The sequence below is a fragment of the Phyllopteryx taeniolatus genome, chromosome 19, assembly GCF_024500385.1.
Source record: "Phyllopteryx taeniolatus isolate TA_2022b chromosome 19, UOR_Ptae_1.2, whole genome shotgun sequence".
NCBI lineage: Eukaryota > Metazoa > Chordata > Actinopteri > Syngnathiformes > Syngnathidae > Phyllopteryx > Phyllopteryx taeniolatus.
Window position 1 is genome coordinate 10336602 of NC_084520.1, and position 21905 is coordinate 10358506.

Genomic DNA, 21905 nt, shown 5'->3' on the forward strand with positions numbered 1-21905 from the left:
TGCCCCTTTTATACCCAATCAAGACACTCACCTGTTTCCAAGTAACCTGTTCACCTGTGGAATGTTCCAAACAGGTGTTTTTTGAGCATTCCTCAACTTTCCCAGTCTTTTGCTCCTGTTGCAGCTTTATTTGGAAAGTTTTACAGGCATCAAATTCAAAATGAGAGAATATTTGTTTAAAAAAAAAAAAAAAAAAACTGTCATCAGTTTGAACATAAAATATCTTGTCTTTGAAGTCTATTCAATTGAATATAGGTTGAAAAGGATTTGCAAATCATTGTATTGTTTTTTTAATTTACATTTTACACAACGCCCCATTTTAACTGGAATTGGGGTTTGTATTTTGCATAGATTTAGCCATTTTGTGCCTGAAATTGGTTGATTAAAATGTATATAAGGTATTTGTAATTGTAATTGATTTTCTATTCAATTAGCTCATCAAATAATTGATCAATTGATTTAGTGTAAATAAAGAGTAAAATTAACAATGCTGGCGGCACGGTGGACGACTGGTTAGAGCGTCAGCCTCACAGTTCTGAGGACCGGGGTTCAATCCCCGGCCCCGCCTGTGTGGAGTTTGCATGTTGATGGTTTTCCCATTCCTCGTTCAGACTCAATCGTACTTCACGTTCATGGTATATATGGCAATTTGGTTGTCTACGGCCGTGCATTTCGAGCTGATTTTCCGATTTAACTCACAAAGCTCCCAATTCGACTGAGCTAAATGTTCTTATGAGGCAGGCTGAGGCAGCTTTGAACTACTCCAGTGTGTCAAAACACATTTCACACAGAGCTGCGTTATTCACTTATATCACAAGTGTTAGAAAGTAGATGTCCTGAGCCATTGCATTTGTATTTAGAAACAGAGCACAGAGAGGTAAGAAAGAGAAGACGATCTCCTGTTTTAATTATTTTCCTCGCTCCCCCTCCTCCTTGTCTTCTTCCTCGTGCAGGGAGCCATCCTCACCACCATGCTGGTGTCCAGAAACTTCTCAGGTGGGTGTGCCCTTCGCCCTCCGCTCCCCACGCAGCACATGCAGAGCAAGGAGATGATCGATTTGATGATTGATGGATAGTGTTGGAGTCTTCTGCACCTCCCCTCCCTCCTTCCTTACCACACATGCACACCTTTAAAATAACATTAATGCACAAACAAGGAATAACTTGAATATGATTGTGATGTAGCAGACATATATTATTGACTGTATCTAGATGTCACTTGTCTTTGTCCATGCTAATATTTTTCTCCCTTTGTGTGTCTGTGTGTGGTGTCTGAGAGGGAGTGTGTGTGTGTGTGTGTGTGCGCGCGTGTGTGTGTGCGTGTGTGGGTGTGTTTGTCTGAGTGTGTGTTTGCGTATCCTTTTTTTCTGCTGCCTGTTGAGCATTTGCATGTTTGCAAGATTGTGTTTGTGTGTGTATACATGTGTGTGTGTGTGTGTATATATATATATATATATATATATATATATATATATATATATATATATATATATATATATATATACATACACACACACACACCTGTATAGGGACAAAGTGATAGTGGTTGTGTATATATAATGTGTGTGTGTGTGTGTATGTATGTATGTATGTATATGTATGTATTTATATATATATATATATATATATATATATATATATATATATATATACACACACACACACCTGTATAGGGTCAAGTGTGGTGTCGTGAAAACAAGATTGGGATTTTTATCTGGGCCTGCTACTGAGAGTGACTTGTTTTGGGGCCTTATTCCAAGGTTTTTGTTTAGTTTTCTTAATTTTGTTTATTCCATGGGTTGTGATTTCGACCCGAGGCCTAGGAAACCACGGGGGTGCACCTCTTTATTTTTGCTTCCAGTCCACTTCTATCAAGCGCTGGTGATATGTAGTTGAGCTTTAATCCGCATGCCCCATGGCTTCCTAGGCCCCCCGCGGTCGAAAGCGCAATTTGCATAGCACCTCCCAACTGTAGCATTTCTTGTCCAATAGTGGGCCGGCAGCATACCAACTCTGCTGCTGCCGCCTCCTCCACTGCCTCACTGGCTCAGGAAGGTACGTCCCAGAAGACACGCCCGTCCACTTCCTCGCTACAGTCACACACACACACTTTCTTTTGTCATGAACACACATTTAGCTCATCCACACAGGCTGTACGCTGATCCCTTTATATGGTAAATAAAAAATATTCAAGTTAAAAAAAATTTTAAAAAAATGCATATGTACAGATGCATCTCAACAAATTTGAATATCGGTGATGTTTAATTTCATTAGTTCAATTCAAAAAGTGAAACGTATGTAGTTTTTTTAAAAATAATTTGGATGATTGTAGTTTACAGCTAATAAACGCACAATTGATCTCAATAAATGAAAATATTACAAAAGAAACGATCAGTGTTTTTTTAATATGGAAATTAGGTAGGATTTGGCCTTCTGAAAATAATTTGTTTCATGAATCTGTAAAATATATGCATATACTTTCCTGTATTTGTAGTTCAACACATATACTGCAAACATGATCCCATAACACTTAAATATCATTTCAAACTCATCTTTCAACATTACCTTTAAAAAAAATTGCTTACAGATGTACGCGTGTACATGCAGGAAAAACTCACTCCCTTAGACTAACAACCCAGGCTAAACTCGCTCGTCCCAGACACAAAAATGTTAGTCTCTCAGTCGAAATGTATCACTTCAACATACAGTACTTTCTTTAGACCAATTACTACGTTCCTAGTAGTCAGGGCTATGGCACCATCTTATGGCATCTTAGTGTTACAAAGATCACTCAAATCGCAAATGCATATGAGTTGTTCTGTCAGTAATTAAGGATAGGTTGCACAGAGAAAAACGAGTAGGTAAATGGCGAACGGCTAGGGGTTCCATGTCGTGAAAGGAACTTTTTTTCTACATTCAAAGTATATGATTGAGACCATACGGCGCACTTCAAGTGTCATATTTAATGAGTGGGCGGACTTTAAAAGGTCTTTTAATGTGACTTTCTTAAACATGCAGATACCCTGCCCACAAGGAATAAATTGTCTAATTTGAATGAATGCAAGAAAATCACATTCAATGCATCATTTAATGATAATCAGTTCAACTCAGAGCATTTTTTTTCCACATCTCAGCCTCACCCTCTACACCCTTTGTTACCCACTTGACCACCACCACTGCCACAAATTCCACCACACTCATTCCATCTCCAAAAATGAGCTATGTCGCCACATCTGACAAGCTCCATCCCGACCTCCGGCTGACCCCTGGGCACTCTCCGAGCAGGCGTGCGCTTGTGAGGATGAGCTCGGGGGCTGCATGGGATGAGGAGGGGCGATGTATCCTGGGGGCGGGGAACTGACACTGCAGGGGGCCGGCAAGAGCTGGGTTGGCGTGCTGCCATCGTCGGACCTGGGTCTGCTGGGGAGGGATAAGATGCGGATGTTGGAAAAGGGGGAGGGGTTTTGGGGGATGAGAGCTTTTGATGTGAAACGGAAGGTGGGCTTCCGAATGATTCTCTCGTCCCCCGTCCCTCTCCGGTAATCTGTTTTAGTACTTACCACACATGCCTCCATGAAGGAATGCATCAAACTAGGGCTGAACGATGAAGATTGCGATTTGTTGTCCTGCCTTTTATGCCATTTTATTTCATGAATGTAACATTTTTCGGAACTGCATGTAGTTTGTTTTTCCCAGTTGTGTTGCCATATGAAGAGCGTTTAATATAAACATTATTCCATGGACATGTAGGGAGTAAAATGTTTATTTAATTTTTTGTGTGTGAGGACTGGGCAGAATGGTGGTAGAGTGGTGTGCAGGTATAATAGTTTTGGGGTTCAAATCTCTTCTCCTAGCCTTTCTGTGTTGAGTGTGCATATTCTCCTCGTGCTTGTGTGGGTTTTCTCTGGGTACTCAGGCTTCTTTCCTAATTGCAAAACCATGCATTAGGGTTCATTGAAGACTCTAATAAATTGTCGATAGGTGTGTATGTGAACGTGAGTGGTTCTTTGTCCAGTGTAGGGTTTACAAAGTCAGCTAAGATAGGCAGCCCTAATCAGGATAAGCGGTATAAAAAATGGATGGATAGATATTTTAGGGTTCGTATAAGAGCGTACTTGGAAAATGTTCTTCCCAGGTAAAGGAGTCTTCAAAACGTTTGAAAACGTTAGAACTTGGTGAAGATCAGGTTGCCACACCCGTGTGTCTGTCTGTTGACGAGTCAACGCTGTGTTAAAAAGACACAAAAGATCTGTTGCTCTACCCTTGACTTGATTTATTTATTTATTTTTTTTTACTTTTGAGGCCTGTATTAGTGGCTGGCTAGTAGTAGTAGCGTTACTAGTCGAAAATGGTATTTGATCATCTCGCAGTACTGTCTCCAATGCAATGTATCGTTCAGCCCTACTCCAATCCAACATGGAATACACAATGGCATGGTTTCCCTTGAATTGGCAAGTACTAAAATCAGATGATCCTCATCCCAAGGGTGGGAATGTGCTCTGAAGGTCGGCGATTCCGATGGTGGCTCCATTAGATTTGAGTGCAGGACAGTGTAGAGAAGAGCAGGTTCTCCGTCACTGTTCTCTACCACATGGGAGGGTCTGCTTTGCTCTACACTGTGCATGAATCAGAGTTCGTATAGCGGTGGATTAAAACGTGAAGAGGGAAGCAGATGTTGCTTTGGGAATGTCTGAGTGGTGCGCTGAGATTCCGGCAGGTGCTTGTGAAGGTTTGATTGTCAGCTATGAAGCCATTTTAAAGGTTTGCGGGCTTCCTGGACCAAGTTGCCTGTTTTGTAAGTTGTTGTTTTTTTTCCTCGTCAATATAAAGTGTGACATCAGCGCTTCTCCATTGTTTAGCTCTTGTATTTCCTTCTCCACGGATGGTGTCAATCATCACTGCAATATCACTGATACTGTAACTGCTTCCTTGCACCCTTTTTTTGCAGATTGTGGCCCAGGGTGTGATGGCTTGAGCATCGTGTTGCCTTTATTTATATAAGCCTCAATGCCACGCGATTGTGTATTGTGTTCCATGCAGGAAGATGTTTTGCCTTGCTGCCTCTCGAATGTGTGGTTATAAGTACAGTGGAACCTCTAAGCTCGAACGCGCTCGATTCAAGACTCAGGAAACTTCTGATTTAGTCAAATGAATAATGGAAATGGAATTCATCTGTGTCAGCATAACACCTTTACGAAAGGTACAAGCAATGTTTTGTCAAAAGATAATTTTGTTCGTATATGTCTTAAGTGTTTAAGCGAAGTTAGCCAATGTGAATTGGGAGGGGAGTTTCTTCCAATATGGACGACGGGAAATTATCTAATTTTACTTAATTGGACCGAAAAAAAAATATTTACAACAAATAATTTGTTTGTTCATCTTTCAATGCCAGCAACATATATTGACAGGCAGAACAATTACATACTCTTCTACTAGATGGCAGAAGGCACAATTAACCGGTGTATCCACCTGTTGCCATTCATACAACAAAATAATAGCTTTGGCCCAGATTTCATGAGTACATTTATGAGTAAATTGAGATGAGAGCATTATTATTTCAGTGTATATAAGTTTGTAGCCTAATAGTCGAGCAGCATATGCAGTCATTCTGCACGCCATCGCTGTAATTTCCTGAAATTGCACTACCGTCAGGACAATCGACGTTTAGAGATTCCATGCATTTTATCGCATGTTCTCGGAAGGGCCGTCTCTGCCGCTCTCTAAATCCGTCTATTCCACCCAGCCTTGCCGCCGCCATCTTGTGGCTCACCTTCACAAAGTGCAGCAAGGGTGAAGGGGTGACTTTAGCGAGCGGATGAACACGGCTTCCGGATGGCTGAAGAATGTTGCCAAATGGGTTGTGTGATGCTGGTTATCAAGAATGAGTTTCTGTGGATGCTGCATCACAGGGTTGAGATTTTTTTTTTGATTAGAAAAAAGCCTTTGTATCAACACCAAAGCATGACTTTTCGCTTTATTTTTGCCACCTTTTGACTCTGTGCCCCTTTTCTTTGTTCTCCTGTGTCTGACCCCCATCCCCACACACACACACACACGCACACACCACCACCACCCTACTTTTCCTCCTGAAAGGTAAGAAACACAAGATTGTTTTTGTGTGTCATAAGACTGTGTGGATTGAAAGGTTACCAGGGCCCTTTAAGAGAAATCAATGATTATACATTAAGCCAGCTCACGGCACTCCTTTTAGTTTTGCGGGGGTCCTTCCTTCCAGACAGGAAATGGATTCAGGAAGTTTACTTTGCGCTCAGGTTTCTTCTCGTATCCCCAAGTGGCGATGAATGGATTATGATAGGAATGGGTTTAGCAGAGGTTAGCCAACTGTACAACCAAGAAAAGAAAAAAAAGTTTGACATAGCTGACATCATCCCCATGTTTGCTGCCTTTACACTTTTCCCCCGTAAGAGTCGACCGTTCAATTCATCGCCAAATGTGAAACTCAATTTTCTGCCCATCTCTCTCCCTTTCTATCCTCCTCTTTTCCCTCCCCCCCCCCCTTTCACAGCATGCAAAAGTTTACTCAACAAGAAATCCGACTCTGCTAAGGTAAGGTTGTTTTGTCACCATGATGCAATGTTCTCACACCTCCCCGTTTTTCTTTTGAAATATTCTCATTGAGTCGATTGTTCCTGTTTCTGTTTTTAGCTCGCATGTCCACTCATTTTAAGTGGACTCTTTCGAGAAGTCCATGTCCTGAGATTGGATTTCTTTTTTTTCCACTCAATCAATGTAACAATCAGTCCTTGCTCTTTTATAGATTCATATTTTTTTATGGTACCTTTTTTCGCTGTTCTCTTTTCCAAGAAATCTCTATTAAGCATCATTCCCCTCCTCCTGCCTACCTCTCTTCCTCCTCCTCCTGCCCCTGGGGTCTCTCTGCAGTTAAGTGGTAGAGGCATAGAGAGTTATTGAGGCAGTAAAAAGGATGATCAAAAGGCCATTCTGTTGCACTCACCCTCTCATTTGCCCTGTTAGCTCTCAACAGCTTGCGAGCCTTGACTAACATTAGCCCCATTTCCTAAAAGGCGTATGATTCTAATCTGTGTGTGTGTGTGTTCACTCTGAGTGTTTGCGTTGTCGTCCCAGCCTTCCACCAACAACAGTAAGAACAGTATAGTGAGCGCCATCAATGCCCTGAAAGACAGCAACATGGCGACCAACGCCCAGATGGTACAGTAGGCCCGCCGCAGTGTTGGTCCCTGCATTTTAACGCCCCCCTCATTAGTTGTTTATAGCGCCATCATCTTTGTGTTCGTGATTGCTTGTCGTCCTTGTTCATCCGCCATCCAGAATGTGTTGCACCTATCCTCTGTAGGCTCGCCCACTGAGGTGCAGGTGTGTTTGAAAATGCACAATACAGAAAAGTCTTAGGCCACCACTAGCTATCTTTTTTTAATGAACTTTTTCACAGCAGTCAAGTCTAACAATGTATGTTGATGAATAAAAGTGTAGTGAAAGGGTAGGTTACTTTAATCTTGGGCGGGTACCAGCAAGAAAAGGGGTAGGGTGAAGAAAAGAACCTAAGGTTGGAAGGGACTTGTTTAGCACGTGTGTCCAACTTGAGACTCTTGGTCAGGCAATGTTCTGAGTAGGCCTGGGCGTTTCTGTGCTCTGGAGCTCCACCAGCAAGCACTCGGGGCAGAAAAAAAGAACTATAAATTGGACGGAAATTGGTGAGCATATGTATCTGACCTGGGGCAATCTTTGGCCGGGCGACATTCGGAGTAGGCATGGGCGTTTTCTCTGGAGCGCTAGCATTTGTGCCTGACCTGAGGCCACTCTTGGGCGGTCAACATTCCGAGTCGGTCTGGGTATTCACTCTGGAGCTCCAACAGCGAAAAAAACAAATAATTGCCACTTCAGCAAATGTAGTGGAGCTAGCAAATGATGGCCTATGACTTTTTGATCGATTATAGGATATCGATACAAGTATTGGAACACGTTGCTTAAAGTCTTCTAGGAAGACTTTCTACAAGATTTTTTAATTTCTTTTGTAATATTTATCAACTCATCCAGAAAAAGAGCATTTGTGACACATTGCTTTTTTTTTTCTTTTTTTTTTACTTCATGGAATACTGATGACATTTAAATGTCAGGATGCACATGTTCGTTTTGATGTCAAAGTAGCATGATCTCCAAGATGCCGTGTCAGCACAGAACTGTAGTCTGGATTCAACTCGCCATACCTGTTGATTTTTGCTCTACAGTGTTAGCCCGATTAGTATTGTGTTCTACTGTATATATTGTATCCAACTTGATAAACAACCCATTTGCTACCATCTGCTAGCTTCATCTTCCACGTTTCTGTGCTCCCTAGTGTTCCTCCTCTCTGTAACCCGCAAAACCTTAGTTGTATTGCTGCACTGTAGTAGCATGTTGTGATTTTTGGAAAACTAGGACGCATTGCATCGTGTTGCTTATATAATGCGCAATCTGGTCTGCTTAACAGCCGGAAGGGGGAGGTGGGTGGGACAAGTCAGTTGCCTAAAATCTACGGTTTAGTCAAATCCCAATTAACCTATGACTGAGGTGTTTAAAAGGCACATTTCCACCAAGTGGTTCAGTTCACCACAATACGATGTGGAAGGGCTAAGTCCCCTCTTGTTTTTAATAAGCGGGCTGGCAATAGCTGCATCCACTACATAAATAGCGTGAGTCTTTATTTATTATACATATATATATATATATATATATATATATATATATATATATATATTATTTTTTTTGTTTGTTTTTAAGAACAAACACTATATTTGTGAGGGGGGAAAAGGCAAACAAACAAATACACAAACACAGCGATAATGACGAGAGAAATTAATACATGTTCGAAAGTTGGCCGAAAAGTTAGTGTGTGGGCCTGCAATTAGGTAGGGTCTAATGGTCCAGTGGTGTATTCAGAAAGGAGTTTAACCTGTTCCGTGACGCTTGTAACTCAAAACTCTTGTATCTGAAATCATCTTTCCCCATTTAAATGAATAGAAATGCTATTAATCAGCTCCACCACCCCCAAAACAACAATAAATATTTTTGGAATTTGTTTTTCAATTTAAAAAAAAAAAAAAAAAAAAAAAAAAGCATTCTATAACATTGCACTTTATGAAAATGGTAATGACATAAATAGAATGTAAAGAATTAAACAGTACTTGTTACTTTTTTTTTTAGCTTCAATTCAATGGATATTGAGACATGAAGAGTTTCACAACTGACTCGGTATGCTGCAGTAATTATAGTAATTTTTCGCAAATGATAAGGCATATATGCCTGAGAGTATTGTTATATTGTCGATCTACATGCAAACTTCAACTCTGAGTGGTAATAAACATCTTAGTCTTTTTTTGAAGAATTATAACTATCGGCCACACTGCTTCTTGTTGTGAAGTGAATTGAGTTGCTTCGCTGAAGCCATGTAGCACTTGTCTCAAATCTTTGCTCGCAAGTCATAGCAAAAATCGTCTGAACGATAGCTCGTATCTCAAAAAACTCATAAGTCTGGTCACTTGTATTTTAAGGCACCACTGCACATGTATTTTGGCTATTCGGCACAGAAACTTCGGTCCAGTACAGAGGCATACTGTGTTTACACATCACGAACATATTAGGTAATGGAAAGGATCTGCGTCATGTTCTAGCCCAACTTCTACTCCGCAAACAAATATAGTGCAGCTCCACCTCGGGCTAGCAGACATCCCTTTCATATAAAGAATACAAACTATTGATGTTGCACTTAACTAAAACGAAAAGATTGGAGCTGTTTTATTCAAATCAGAAATTTTACTGTACACATTATGTCAGACTCATTTGTTGGAGAATTTACTGCTAGCAGTTTGCAGCTTTAGGTTTCATTTTAGATCTGAACCATGACTGTAAAACCATGGTTCGTACAGAATCGTGATTTTATGCCATACTGTTAAACCTCGTGAATTAGGGATAGGCATTTGACCATCTGCTGTTGTTACTCCTCACGGAAAGGTGAGAAAAAATGTTTTCTCCCAAATAAGTTTGGTGCATCCTTACCAGACTGAATAGCTTGGTGGAAACGTGACATATGTTGAGAGTATGAACATGAATGACTGTTTTGCTTTTGCATGGCAGGAATCTCAAAGCACGGTGGTGCACAACCCCCCTGATGGCGTCAAGGTGAGATGCGTGTGTGCGTGGAAAAATACAGCAGCTTCTCTCACCTCTGACCAAATGTTGTCATGCCTGTACCTTTTTGTTGTTGTTGTGCAGGGCTCAACAGAGAGCAACGCCACCAATGATGAGGAAGAAATGAAAGGTAGGCAAGGTACTCCCATTTGCTTTTCACTCTGTTTTTATTTGCTCTCCCTACCAGTGAGGTGTGACTATTTGGGTGGCAGGTGTGTGGAGACACGCTCTTGACAGTGTGTTTGTACATGTTGTGCGTCTGGCTGCATTGTGCGTACGTGTGCGCGCGTGTGTGTGTTCTAGCGGACAGTTCAGCGCTGAGTCAGAGTAGCGCCACTGAGGAGATGCCCCCACTTCTGCCCTCACCTCAAAGCTCACCTGCCAGTAAGTTTTCTTGAAACGGGAAGCTTTGCGGTGGAGCTAACAACCAAGCCCCCTAAAACCCTTAAACCTCCCACCCAACACTCTCACTTCCTCCCCCAAACTCCCACCTCAGCTTCCTCCGGTCACCAGCAGTGATGTCTTACACCTTCACTCTGACCTGCCAAGCTGCTGTGCTGAGGGTTCCCACTGCTTTTTGGCGTTTGAATACTTTATATTCTCAGGAAAAATTGTTGATCACAGCGTTCCACACGGCTGCTTAAAACTTAAAACTCATTCACTGCGAGTCCTCCGTTTTTTTTGTTTTTTTTTAGTAACTTCCTCATGTTTACACTAAAGGAACATAAATAACATGCGCAGATGCCCAAAATTGCATGTAGATAACTACACAAGTGTCAACACTGGGCAGCAACAACGCAGAAGTGAACAGTAATACATGATTAACGTTAGCGTTAAGTTGACCTGGGCTAAATCTACAGTACCCCATCTCTAATACAGCTTATTTACATCATATGTATTGGCCTATGCTTTTTAGACTTAAAGCAGGTGTGTTTTAAGTTTTTGGTCTTATTTGCGAAATATAATTGTCACCACTCAGTGCATTTATACTGCACTTGCATTGACAGATATCTGTTACATATAATTTTTATCCAAGAAGAGGCCTTCCTCCTATCTGAAGATATTATATAGTTTTTTTTAAATTATTATTTACATTGCCTTGATGCATATTTCTATTGTGCCTCACAACAGCAAAAAATCTGAATTATCATGTGAACCAAGTAGTGTCAGTCCAGCTTTCATGTGTTGCAGTAAAATGTATACTGTACATTTCCTGTTGGGTACCATAACAAGTTTGAAAATTAGCTTGATTTGGAGGGGTAAGGTGTATGAACCCTGTGATCAATTTAGTTTGCCCAATTCCGGCTGTCATGATTCTGTAGTCATCATGGAGAGCTCCATGAAAAAAAAAAAATGCGATAGTTGAGTAAACCTGACTAGTCTGATGATCACTCTACAATTTGAATAAGGTATGAGTTCAAAATCCTCACCCAATGCAATTTGGTGATAAACTTGATTATTTGGTTTGGTCAAGCCATAATGTAGAGATTGACTTTATAGCTCAGCACACTTTCCCTTGCATGTGTGCTGGTGCTTCTCTGCATGGAATACAATAATTGGAACTTCCAGTCGAGGCTCAATTCGCTCCGGCGGTGTCGGCGTGTTCCCAAATTGTGTAATTAAAAGTAATTTTGACCAACTGTGGCTGCCTCAAAATTATATTTAAAAAAAAAAACACATTAAGACCCAAAGTTGTGCTGAGGCCCTCAGACTACTAGAGTACTCTCAGCTGTGGCATACACTCCTGACACAAAGCAACTGAAGCCACCCAAAAGCCATCAGGGCCACTGTGGGAACCCTGAAGTGTGTGTGTTTTGAGTGTGTGTTGTGTGATCACTGCATTTTCCCCTCTTGTTCTGAATGTGACAGCTCCAGCTGGACGACGTCCTCGCTGGCCTTGCACCCGCGTGCCCGGAACCTTTTCATACGCACTTTTTCCATCTCTTTTTCCACCAACCCCTCTGTTACTCTATTTATGTGTTTTGGGGTTTAAAAATATTTATTTTATGCATTTGTCTTTTTCTTTTCTTCTTTTTTGCCAAGAAAGACATTTTAGGATGGTTACATCCCAGGAATACTATTTTCTGTGTGGTCACTTGTTGCTAGGCTGACTCCATATCTCAGTTATATCTTCTACAAGTATGCCTGTCTTCAAGGGAACTGGATTTTATCACAGCTGACTTTGGGCGAGAGACAGGATATACCTTGGACTGGTCACCTGTCAATTGCACGGCACAAATAGACAAACAACCATTCACATTGACAGCTAGGGACAATTTAGAGTGTTTTTGTTTAGGAGTGGAGTGTTTTTGAAGGAAGTGATTCAAACACAGAACTTGTGACAGTTTCAGATAACCACATGTACCAATGTGCCAGCCTCATTACCACACCACAGGCCAATTTTAAACCTGTAACAGGGACAGACACTATGGAAATTGTTTTAAGATTGGTCAAAAATAGCGCTAATTTAGCAAATTAATTTCTACTACATCGTCTGTTGGTGCGAAAAGAAATATGGTACCACTGCCAAAAGCTTTAGATCAATGAAAATAGAGTCTCCCATTCTTCAATTGCAATTGTTTTTATTGTTTGTCTTTTCCTGGAAATTACTTTCACCTGGCATCCAATTGGCTAAAATGGCCTTGTACTTGTGGTTTCTAACGACACCTGCTGCTCTTGGCATGTATTGGACAACCTGCCAGTGCGTTAGTATTGTGTAACTCACTATATTCTACACTTAAGAGATCCCTGATAATCTTTCCCCCGCTTGTCAGAAACACCTGCACCAAACAAACGGCAACGGAGGCTCCCCCCCAAAAAAGTGCCCCCTTGCCCGCCAGTAACGCCAATGCTGCCTTCTGTACTCTCCTCAGAGGACACTGTTTTGTCGTCACAAGCATTAAGAGCAGAGTGCGTAGGGCCAGCAGTTACATGACTTGCACAGCATCAGAATCAGAGCCAAACTCATCCCGCTACCAGCTGCCATCTTGTTCTCCTGAATCTGTGTATCATGTTTTTTTTTTTCAATTGGCAATCCAAAATTAAAAAAATTAAAAAGCGACACATTTTATTTTTTAATCCAACACATAAAAAGGAAACAAAAAATTCCGTTTCATATTTCAGTTTTTAAAAAAAAAAAACATGATCAATCCCTTTTCACATTTAGATGTTTAATTGACCATTGAAAATGGAAAGATGGAATGATTCTCCTGTGTGCCTGCTTGTTTCTAACAAAAATCTTTGTTTTGCCTTTAATTGCATGAGACTGACATTTTGCTAATTTCCATAACCTCTTGTTGGTGTCCATCCTTCTATGTGTGTCTGTGTGTGTTGACCATCCATTGTGTGTTTCAGTACCACCGCATGATATAAAGCGCATGGCTTGGAACAGCACGGGCAACAGTGACTCTGAACAGTCCTGCGCGCCCGCCGTCACCATCGCCGCTCCAGTAGGGGGCAACAATTCTGCCACTGCTAAATGCAACGTTAAGCAGAGTAAGAACACAACCGACACTTACTGACCGCCTGCCTGCCACTACCGACTCCACCCCCTGCTGGCCACCATCATGCACACTCATGATTTCATGCTTTGAAATGACTGGCAAACAAGAGCTTCTACTACAGTACAGTCAAAACCATATCTCGGAACCCTAATTTAAAACCCTAGACGTGGCTAGAAACCATGGTTTGAAACACTTGCCTTGACTTGAAACACTAACCCTGGCTTGAAAGCTGAATTTGAAACCGTAACCTTGGTCATTTCAAACGGTAAACCAGGCTTTAACCCCAACCCTTGACTTGAAATCCTGATTTCAAACCCTGAAGCATGCTGCACACTGAGTGATGCAGCCAAACCCGAAACAATTTTCAGCAACTATTTGTTTGGCGACTTATTTTTATGAGAATTGCCGTTGCAAGATGCATCAAGGTCGCAGATTACAGCCCATCAAAATGCACATACATTTACAAACACACAAAAAATACGAGTAACTCTACTTAGACCCATAATTTTAAACCATAATTTCAAACTCTACCTTGTTTAAAACAGTAGCCTGGTTAAAGCCCTAACTGTGACTTGAAACTCTAACCCAGGCTTGAAACCACACTTTGACACACTAACACAAAATAAACCCTATATTCCAACCCTAACCCAGTCTGTAACCCATATTTTGAAAGTTTAACCTAAACCATACTTTGAACCCCCAACACTTGTTTGAATCTGCAATCTGTAAGGGATAAAATCATACTTTGAAATCTTAAAGCCATACTTGGAAACCCCAACCCTTGTTTAAAACTCTTACCCAGGATTAAAACTATTTTGAAACCCTAACCCTGACTTTAAACCCTAATTTGAAGCTCTAACTTGTTTGAAACCCTAACCTTGATTTGAAACAATAGTTTTAAATCCTAAATCCTAACTGTGACTTGAAACCTTACTTTAAACCCTCTAGTCCTTAACCCAAAACTGGTCCCAGCTGGTTTGAAGCATACAATTTTCCCAAAAGATGAGAATTCAACATTTGTGAGTGGGGTCTTGCTCTAATTGAGTGACACGTGTGTCCGAATACTTTGGTACACATTCAGACCAGTTCCTGTAGCCATTGGCTGGCGTCTAGCTGTGGTACACAGTGGCGCCCCCTGTCAGTTTTGCTCAGCTGAAGGCCAACTGACAGTCAGCAGACGGAGATTGCAGAGAGAGAGCGACAGTGTTCAGAGGAGGTGTCGCATGTTGAAGCTTGACTCGCTCGCTCGGTTTTCGTGGGTTTTCACGAGGAGCAAAGTGTGTTGGACCTTGTTAGCATTTGTTTGCGCTTGTTAGCTTTTGTGACCCAGTCTGTGTCCCTCAGCCCGCAAGCAGGAGATCATCAAGATCACCGAGCAGCTGATTGAAGCCATCAACAACGGAGACTTTGACGCCTACACGTGAGTGACTGTGTGCTTTGGGGCTTTACTTCTTAACGACTTTGAATTCTCACACATCTCTTTGCATTCGTCGTCGTTGCCCGCGCAGGAGGATTTGTGATCCCGGGCTCACTTCCTTCGAACCCGAGGCGCTGGGCAATCTGGTGGAAGGCATGGACTTTCACAAGTTCTACTTTGAAAATTGTGAGCACAAACGGCCTCGCTTTCCATTTGACTTTAAACCCCGTCGCCTTGAATTGTTCATCTGAAAGCCTAATCCTGACTCAAACCCCTAATTTGAATGCCGAGCCCTAATTTAAAACCATAATCCTGATTTGAAACCCTAATACTGACATGCCGCAACCCTAATTTTTAAACCCCAACATGAAATGCTAACCCAGACTTGAACCCTGCTTTGAAACTCTAACCATGGAGCGTAACACTTCTTGGAGACCCTATCCCTTTGAAACCCTACTTTTGAAACCTAACCCTGATTTGAAACTCTTCATTGAAACCGCATCACCTTGCAATGCTAATCTGAAACCCCAACCCTGGCCAGAAACCCTAATTTGAAGCCCGAACACTACTATAAACCTTTGCATGATACCCTACTTATGGCTTTTAAACCATATCTCCTTGTGAAATCCTAATTTTGAAACCTTCACTTTTGTTTGACAACCAAGTCCCAGCCTGAAACTCTCATTCACCCTAATACTTCCTTGAAACCCTAATTTGAAACCCTAACACGGACTAGAAACCCCAATTTGAAATCCTAACTCTGACTTCAACCCTACTTTGAATCACGACCTTGTCTCAAAAGCCTAGTTTGAAACCCTAACCCTGTCTTTAAGCCCTACTTTGAAAGCTTAACCTTGGCTTGAAACCCTACTTTGTTCACCCTTCTTGTTGAGCATTGTACTGATGTTCAGTTGCTTCTCTTGGGAGCAGCAATAACCACTGTTCCGTGTGTTTGATTCCCGTCTGCCCAATTGTGCGCAGTGCTGAGCAAGAACAACAAGCCGGTGCACACCACCCTGCTGAACCCGCACGTGCACCTGATCGGCGAGGACGCTGCGTGCATCGCGTACATCCGCCTCACGCAGTTCGTGGACTCGGGCGGTCGCCCGCGCTCCAGCCAATCCGAGGAGACCCGTGTGTGGCACCGCCGCGACGGCAAGTGGCTCAACGTTCACTTCCACTGCTCGGGAGCTCCCGCCGCGCCACTACAGTGATCAGGTACGGCGCATGGAACCCTACCTTCACGTTATGCTGCTGCACTTAAGATCTATATGCGCACAAACATTTTATGGTCATGTGAGGCACCCCACAAATAAAAACAAACTCTAATTTAAAACCTTATCCTGATTCAAAACCTTAACAGTGTCTCGAAACCCTAATTTAACACCTCAAAGCTGGCTTGAAACCCTACTTTGAATGCCTAACCATGGCTAGAAACCCTACTTTGAAACCTTAACTCTTGTTTGAAAACCTGACTTGAAACCCTGCTTTATAGCCCTAAACCTACTTTGAAACCCTTACCCTGCTTTTAAACCCAAACCCTGGCTTGAAACACTAACTCTCTCTTGAAAACCAACTTTGAAACCCTAATCCTAGCTTTAAACCCTAACCCGTTTTTTCATAGAATAATAGCAATATAGTAGAAGAAGAAAGTTACGCTTGAACTTTATCAATATAACTTTTTTCACAAATTAGGAAGATTACATACCTCTGAGTATTATATAGTATTATATATATACAGCTTTTGTGTGTTAATGTTCGTTATTAGAAGATGAATCTCTCCCATGACGTGACCTTTAAAACACGCTCAGGGAGGGCAGAATAACACACTTAACGTTCACACGCTTGCTGCAAGCAACACGGGTTCATTTAGGGTGCTTCTGCAACGCAGGAACTTGCATGCACACCGCGCGCCGTTTGGCGCATTTTTCGATTATACTGTTTTTATGATCGAATCCAAAATCGAAACGTGATTCAATTTCGATTAATCGCCCAGGCCTACTTGAAACCCAAACCCTACTTAGGAACACTGCTTTGCAATCCTAACACTGACTTGAAACCCCCCTTGTTTGAAACCCTAACCCATGCTTAAATCCATAAAACTGGCTTTGAACCATAATTTGAAACCCCAAACCTACTTTGAAACCCAAAACCTTGTTTCAACCCTGACCTAAAAATGTATCTCGCGGTTTGTTTTTTTTAAGACTTAAAAAGTGATTGCGTCCTTGTGTTGTTTGTCCCCTCAGTGGTCCTGAGCCTCCACTCTGCTGGTGGAGGTGTTTTGGGGGGCAGTTTTTTTCCGGCGAGTGTGTTTCGGGGGCCCGTCCCCCCCGCGTGGATTGGCTAGCGCCAGGAGCCCGGCCGGGCCAGACGGCGTCCCTCTCCGCGACCACCAACCAACCCCGTCTCTCCTTTGACCCCGCCGGGGGGGCACCGGCCGAGCACAAGACAACGCCCGGCCCCCCCTGCCACTCACCGCCGCCGCCCCCTACCCCCACGTGGGATGTGATGCATGCATCTTGGCACCTGCCTGAGCGCGGAGGGCGCGTCTTTGTCCTCTCGCACCTCCCTACGGCGGCCGTCTTTCGTCAGCCCTGCGCCAGATGAGGCGTCGCGGGGGAGGAGGCGACTTACACTTGTGACAGTTTATGAGTATGAGTTATGAATATACTGTGTAAATTATGACTTAGATGTTCCAGAAAACCACCAAAACCCCAGCAAGCATTTATCTTATCTGTGTGATGAGGGAGGAGCGCAAATGTTGGCTTTTGTTGTGACATAAAAAGCGCTTGTGACCTGCGCGTTTACGCAAATAGAGAAAACGAGAGAATCGGAGGAGCGCGTGGACGGGTCTGAGCGGGTGACGGCGAAACTTGATATCATGAAGCACCAAAGTGTAGAACTTTAGGCTTTTTACATGTTTTCGTTGTGTGCCCGTTTTCTCTTCCCACACTTTGGAAAACTGATTTAAGCTTGTGTTATGTTTTTAGTGTCCTGTGACAAACTTTTATCTCACTTGATTTTTTTTTAAATTTTAATCCCCCCCCCCCCCCCCCCCTTCTGTTTTTTTCATCCAACCGGCTACTTTTTAAAAAGTGCTTTTTAGAAGAGGAAAAAAATGAAGTTGAGGGTTTTTTATCGTGAGTTGAAAAAACCGCTTCCCATGCACATCCTGTCCTGTCTTGTCTGTATGCAACAGTAGGGGGGTGCGGTGGGGAGGGGGCGCCACTGCGAGGCGGGCTGCCTCGCGTGAGGCATTTGCATGTTTGCCCCGGCCGCCTCGTCCTCGTACGTCAGTCTGTCCTTCGCCTTCCCGTCTGTGTTTTTTCCCCTCTCTGCTTCCTGTCGGGGCCTGGTTTGTTCCTTATCACTGTGTAAATACAGTGCGTGTATAGATGTATGTAGAAATGTGTATCATATGTACATGCATCCTGTGTACCTCAACTGTTCCTTTGAGAGAGTTTGCAGATGCAATTTAAAAATATTTTTATTAGCAGCCTAAAGTTTTGCATCCCACTACTTTTGAGAGATCATATCACACACGCACGCCTGGTGCTGTGTAACATATCCGCCCCACGGTGTAGTGTGATCCCCACCTGCTCCGATAATGTTGTGATCTGCACCTGCCCCACCATGTTGTATATCCACACCGCCCCACTGAATTGTGTCATCCCCTCGCGCCGCATGATGTTGTGATCTGCAACTGTGCTGCAACGTTGTAATCTAAACCCACCCCACTGTTGTGTGATAGGTACCGCCTCGCAATGTTGTGCGATCCTCACTCATCCCTAATGTTGTGATCTTCACCCACCACACAATGGTGACCCACTATATTGTGTGATCTGCACCCACCCCACTGTTGTTGTCTATGTTACCAAATCCACTATTTTGTGTGATCTATGATTTGATCTGCCCACAATGTTTTGTGGTCTGCACCGCCTCGCAATGTTGTGTGATCCCTACCCGTCACATAATGTTGGGAACTTGACCCGCCCCACAATGTTGTACAATCTCCCTCCACCCCACAATGGTGTGTGATTCACACAGGCCCAAAATGTGATCCACACTGCCTCACTATGTTGTGTGATCCGCATTGGCCTACAATGTTGTGTGATCCACACTTCCCCACTATTTTGTGTGAGCTGCACCCACCTCACTATGTTGTTGTCTATATCCCTCTCTTTTGTATGATCTGTACCAAGCCCACAATGTTGTGTGGTCCACAATCTTCATCCACCGACAATGTTATTGGCACCCTGCCCACAGTGTTGTGATACAAACCGTCCCAAAACGTTGTGATCCACAATGTTGTGTGATCCACAGCCACACCGTTATGTGCACCCCATAGTGTTATGATCCACAACATCCCAAAACGTTGTGATCCACACCGCCTCATTTTGTGATATGCACCCACCCCACAATGTTGTGTGCTCTTTACCCTCACTGATGATGTCACCACCATTTTTTTGTGCTGCTGTTTGTCATCAGCTGTCAACTTTTCTTTTCATTTTTTTTTTTCCTCCGTAATTTGCCGGGTTTCCCAGCTTTAGTTCTGTACGTGACCAGCAGGAAGGGATGCAAGGAAGTGAACGCGACAAACACACATGCACGGATTTGATTACGATTACAACCTATAATCCGGCCCCTGGTGGTTTTAAAATGAATTGTGCCTGCTCAGTTCTGGAGGGCTGGGGTAGGGGGGTCTCTAAAAGAGAGATAGCAAGCAGGAGCACTAGTTATTATTATGCATGTTTCAGTTACGCATTTCTACCATGTACCTACCTGAATGAGAATGGAGCTCTACTAGTGTTAATATTATTATGACGATGGCGATACTTGCATCTTTTGAGATTTCCTCCATCTCGAATGTTGACTTGGTGACATGAAAACTAAACTTTTTTTATCCGAACAGAAAAAAAAACAGCCCAAAGGGATTCTGGAGCTGTTGCTTGGTATGAGGCCCTCGATGTTTTTTTTCCCCCTTGCCTTGTTTATGGTATGATATTTGGGCTGTGCTTTTTTTTTTTTTTTTTTTTTTTTTTTTTTTTTCCCCCCCCGCCCTCCACTACCCCCTGCTACCCTTTCCTTTCCTTACCCAGCCTTCCCACGGACGCTGGAGTTTATTTTGCATGATCATGATGTACAATGAAATAACAACCATTTGAATTGACGACTATAAAGTGTTTGTCTGAGTGTTAGTTGGTCTTCATCCTTAGCTTTGTTATTCTTCAGACTTGGATCTTAAAAGTATTTAATAAAAATACAATTTCAGCACCCCGCTCCAGACCCGCCCGCCTCATTTGCGATGCTTTTGCATCTTTTTACCGCGTTGCGCCCCGTGTGTGTGTTCTATTCCCATCAGCCAATCAGGGGCGAACACCGGATTTTTTCCCCCCCAATTAAAAATAATTTCCAAGGTGTCTTGGAAATGTCTGGCATGCTCTGTCAAAGGATAAAGAATTATGCAAATATCTTTACATCCTCTGACATACACTTAAAGCGAGCGCTCATAGAGATCCAATTTCATCACCAAGCCACTGGAATATACTTGATAATTTGTGGAGCAGTGTGGCACATGACATTGCCAAACACAAATACCCCTCACCCCTACGTTGACAGTTTAGCTGAAAATTACTGTAACATTATTATCAGAAGCTAATGCTAATCTGTGCTAACACTGCAGCTCTGCTTACCATTTGACCTTTACATGATAGGGCCTTGATCGCCACAGCAAAGACATTTTCTGAAATAAGCAGATAAGTAAAAGATTGACTTGGTGATTTGAATTCACACTTGATGGGTGGGCAGGCACTACAGACAAAACTCATTTTAGAAAAGACAAAAAGTCGAGTTGTTAGGCGCATGAACTAACTACGAGGTAACCATGGTGCCATGACCACAATAACAATATATACATTTTGTAAATAGGGGATATTTTAACACTATTTGCAGCTACAAATCCAGGTGCCACTCAAAATCCTGCTTAGACACCAACTGGCAACTGCAGATCTCGTGACATGCCTGGCAGAGGTAATAGTACTTATAATTTAATCTCTATATTTGTCATCCTGTTAATCCGACTAATCCCCCAAAACAACCCTCCGCAAAGGTCTCGACCACGCAACAGTTTGTTTATCACTCGCCGCTTCCCGTCTCGGATCTTGAGTAATGCGGTGGTCTTATTTTTGAAAAGGTGTTATTTATGACTGCGGTCGGCAGGATTTAGGACAGCTCCCCCTGGTTCATCGGCCATGATTAATGAGCCCCGGCGCTTTTTTTTTTTCTCTCAAAGACACAGAAAGTCAAAGAAGTCTGTGGGGATGCGCTCTGGTTAGCTCGCAATGAACTCCAAGTCAGGGAAAGGTCGCTCCGTAGCACCACACCGACCGGAAAATCAGGAAACTGTGACTTGTCGAGCAGAAATAGCTAAATTTTTGGTCTTAACTCATCAGGGTTCTTGCTTTAACAGAATTTGATCATAAGGTGAAAGGGAAGGTACTGATTTTCATCTCAATTTAAACTGCTGGAATTTTGAACTGCTGGAAGACCGATATTTGTTTAAGGGGGCTGAAGATCTTTTTTTGGGGGAGGCAACAACAATAAAACTTTGCCATAAACGCATACTGCCAAAGATTTTTGGGTGGGCTTGAGAAGTTTCTAGGAGGCTGAAGCCACCCCCCCCAAAAAAAAAATAGGCCTAGCGATGCCACTGATGTACAGATTCTGACCTATTGGAGGGTTAGGGTTAGGTCAAAACTTTACTATTGATTATCAACAGGAGCAGAAATGTTGGAAGCTTAAATTTTTAAGTGCAGAAA

At 42.7% G+C, this 21905-nt stretch overlaps 1 protein-coding gene across 19 annotated transcripts in view; it reads left to right on the top strand.

The window, feature by feature from the left end:
- LOC133469674 (calcium/calmodulin-dependent protein kinase type II subunit gamma) overlaps nucleotides 1–20366 on the top strand; it is a 46744-nt gene extending 26378 nt beyond the window's left edge. Inside the window, exons 12-23 of one of the 19 annotated variants that reach the window (XM_061756999.1) lie at nucleotides 954–996; nucleotides 1993–2055; nucleotides 6527–6567; nucleotides 7108–7191; nucleotides 10114–10158; nucleotides 10252–10306; nucleotides 10471–10551; nucleotides 13522–13662; nucleotides 15015–15090; nucleotides 15179–15273; nucleotides 16069–16305; nucleotides 17334–20366. In XM_061756999.1, coding sequence (XP_061612983.1) covers nucleotides 954–996; nucleotides 1993–2055; nucleotides 6527–6567; nucleotides 7108–7191; nucleotides 10114–10158; nucleotides 10252–10306; nucleotides 10471–10551; nucleotides 13522–13662; nucleotides 15015–15090; nucleotides 15179–15273; nucleotides 16069–16301 — 957 coding nt within the window. In that variant the 3' untranslated portion in view covers nucleotides 16302–16305; nucleotides 17334–20366. The remainder of the gene's footprint in view (nucleotides 1–953; nucleotides 997–1992; nucleotides 2056–6526; nucleotides 6568–7107; nucleotides 7192–10113; nucleotides 10159–10251; nucleotides 10307–10470; nucleotides 10552–13521; nucleotides 13663–15014; nucleotides 15091–15178; nucleotides 15274–16068; nucleotides 16306–17333) is intronic. The other 18 variants (XM_061757000.1, XM_061757006.1, XM_061757002.1 and 15 more) reach the window with 18 other exon arrangements.
- The last annotated feature ends 1539 nt before the right edge of the window (nucleotides 20367–21905 follow it).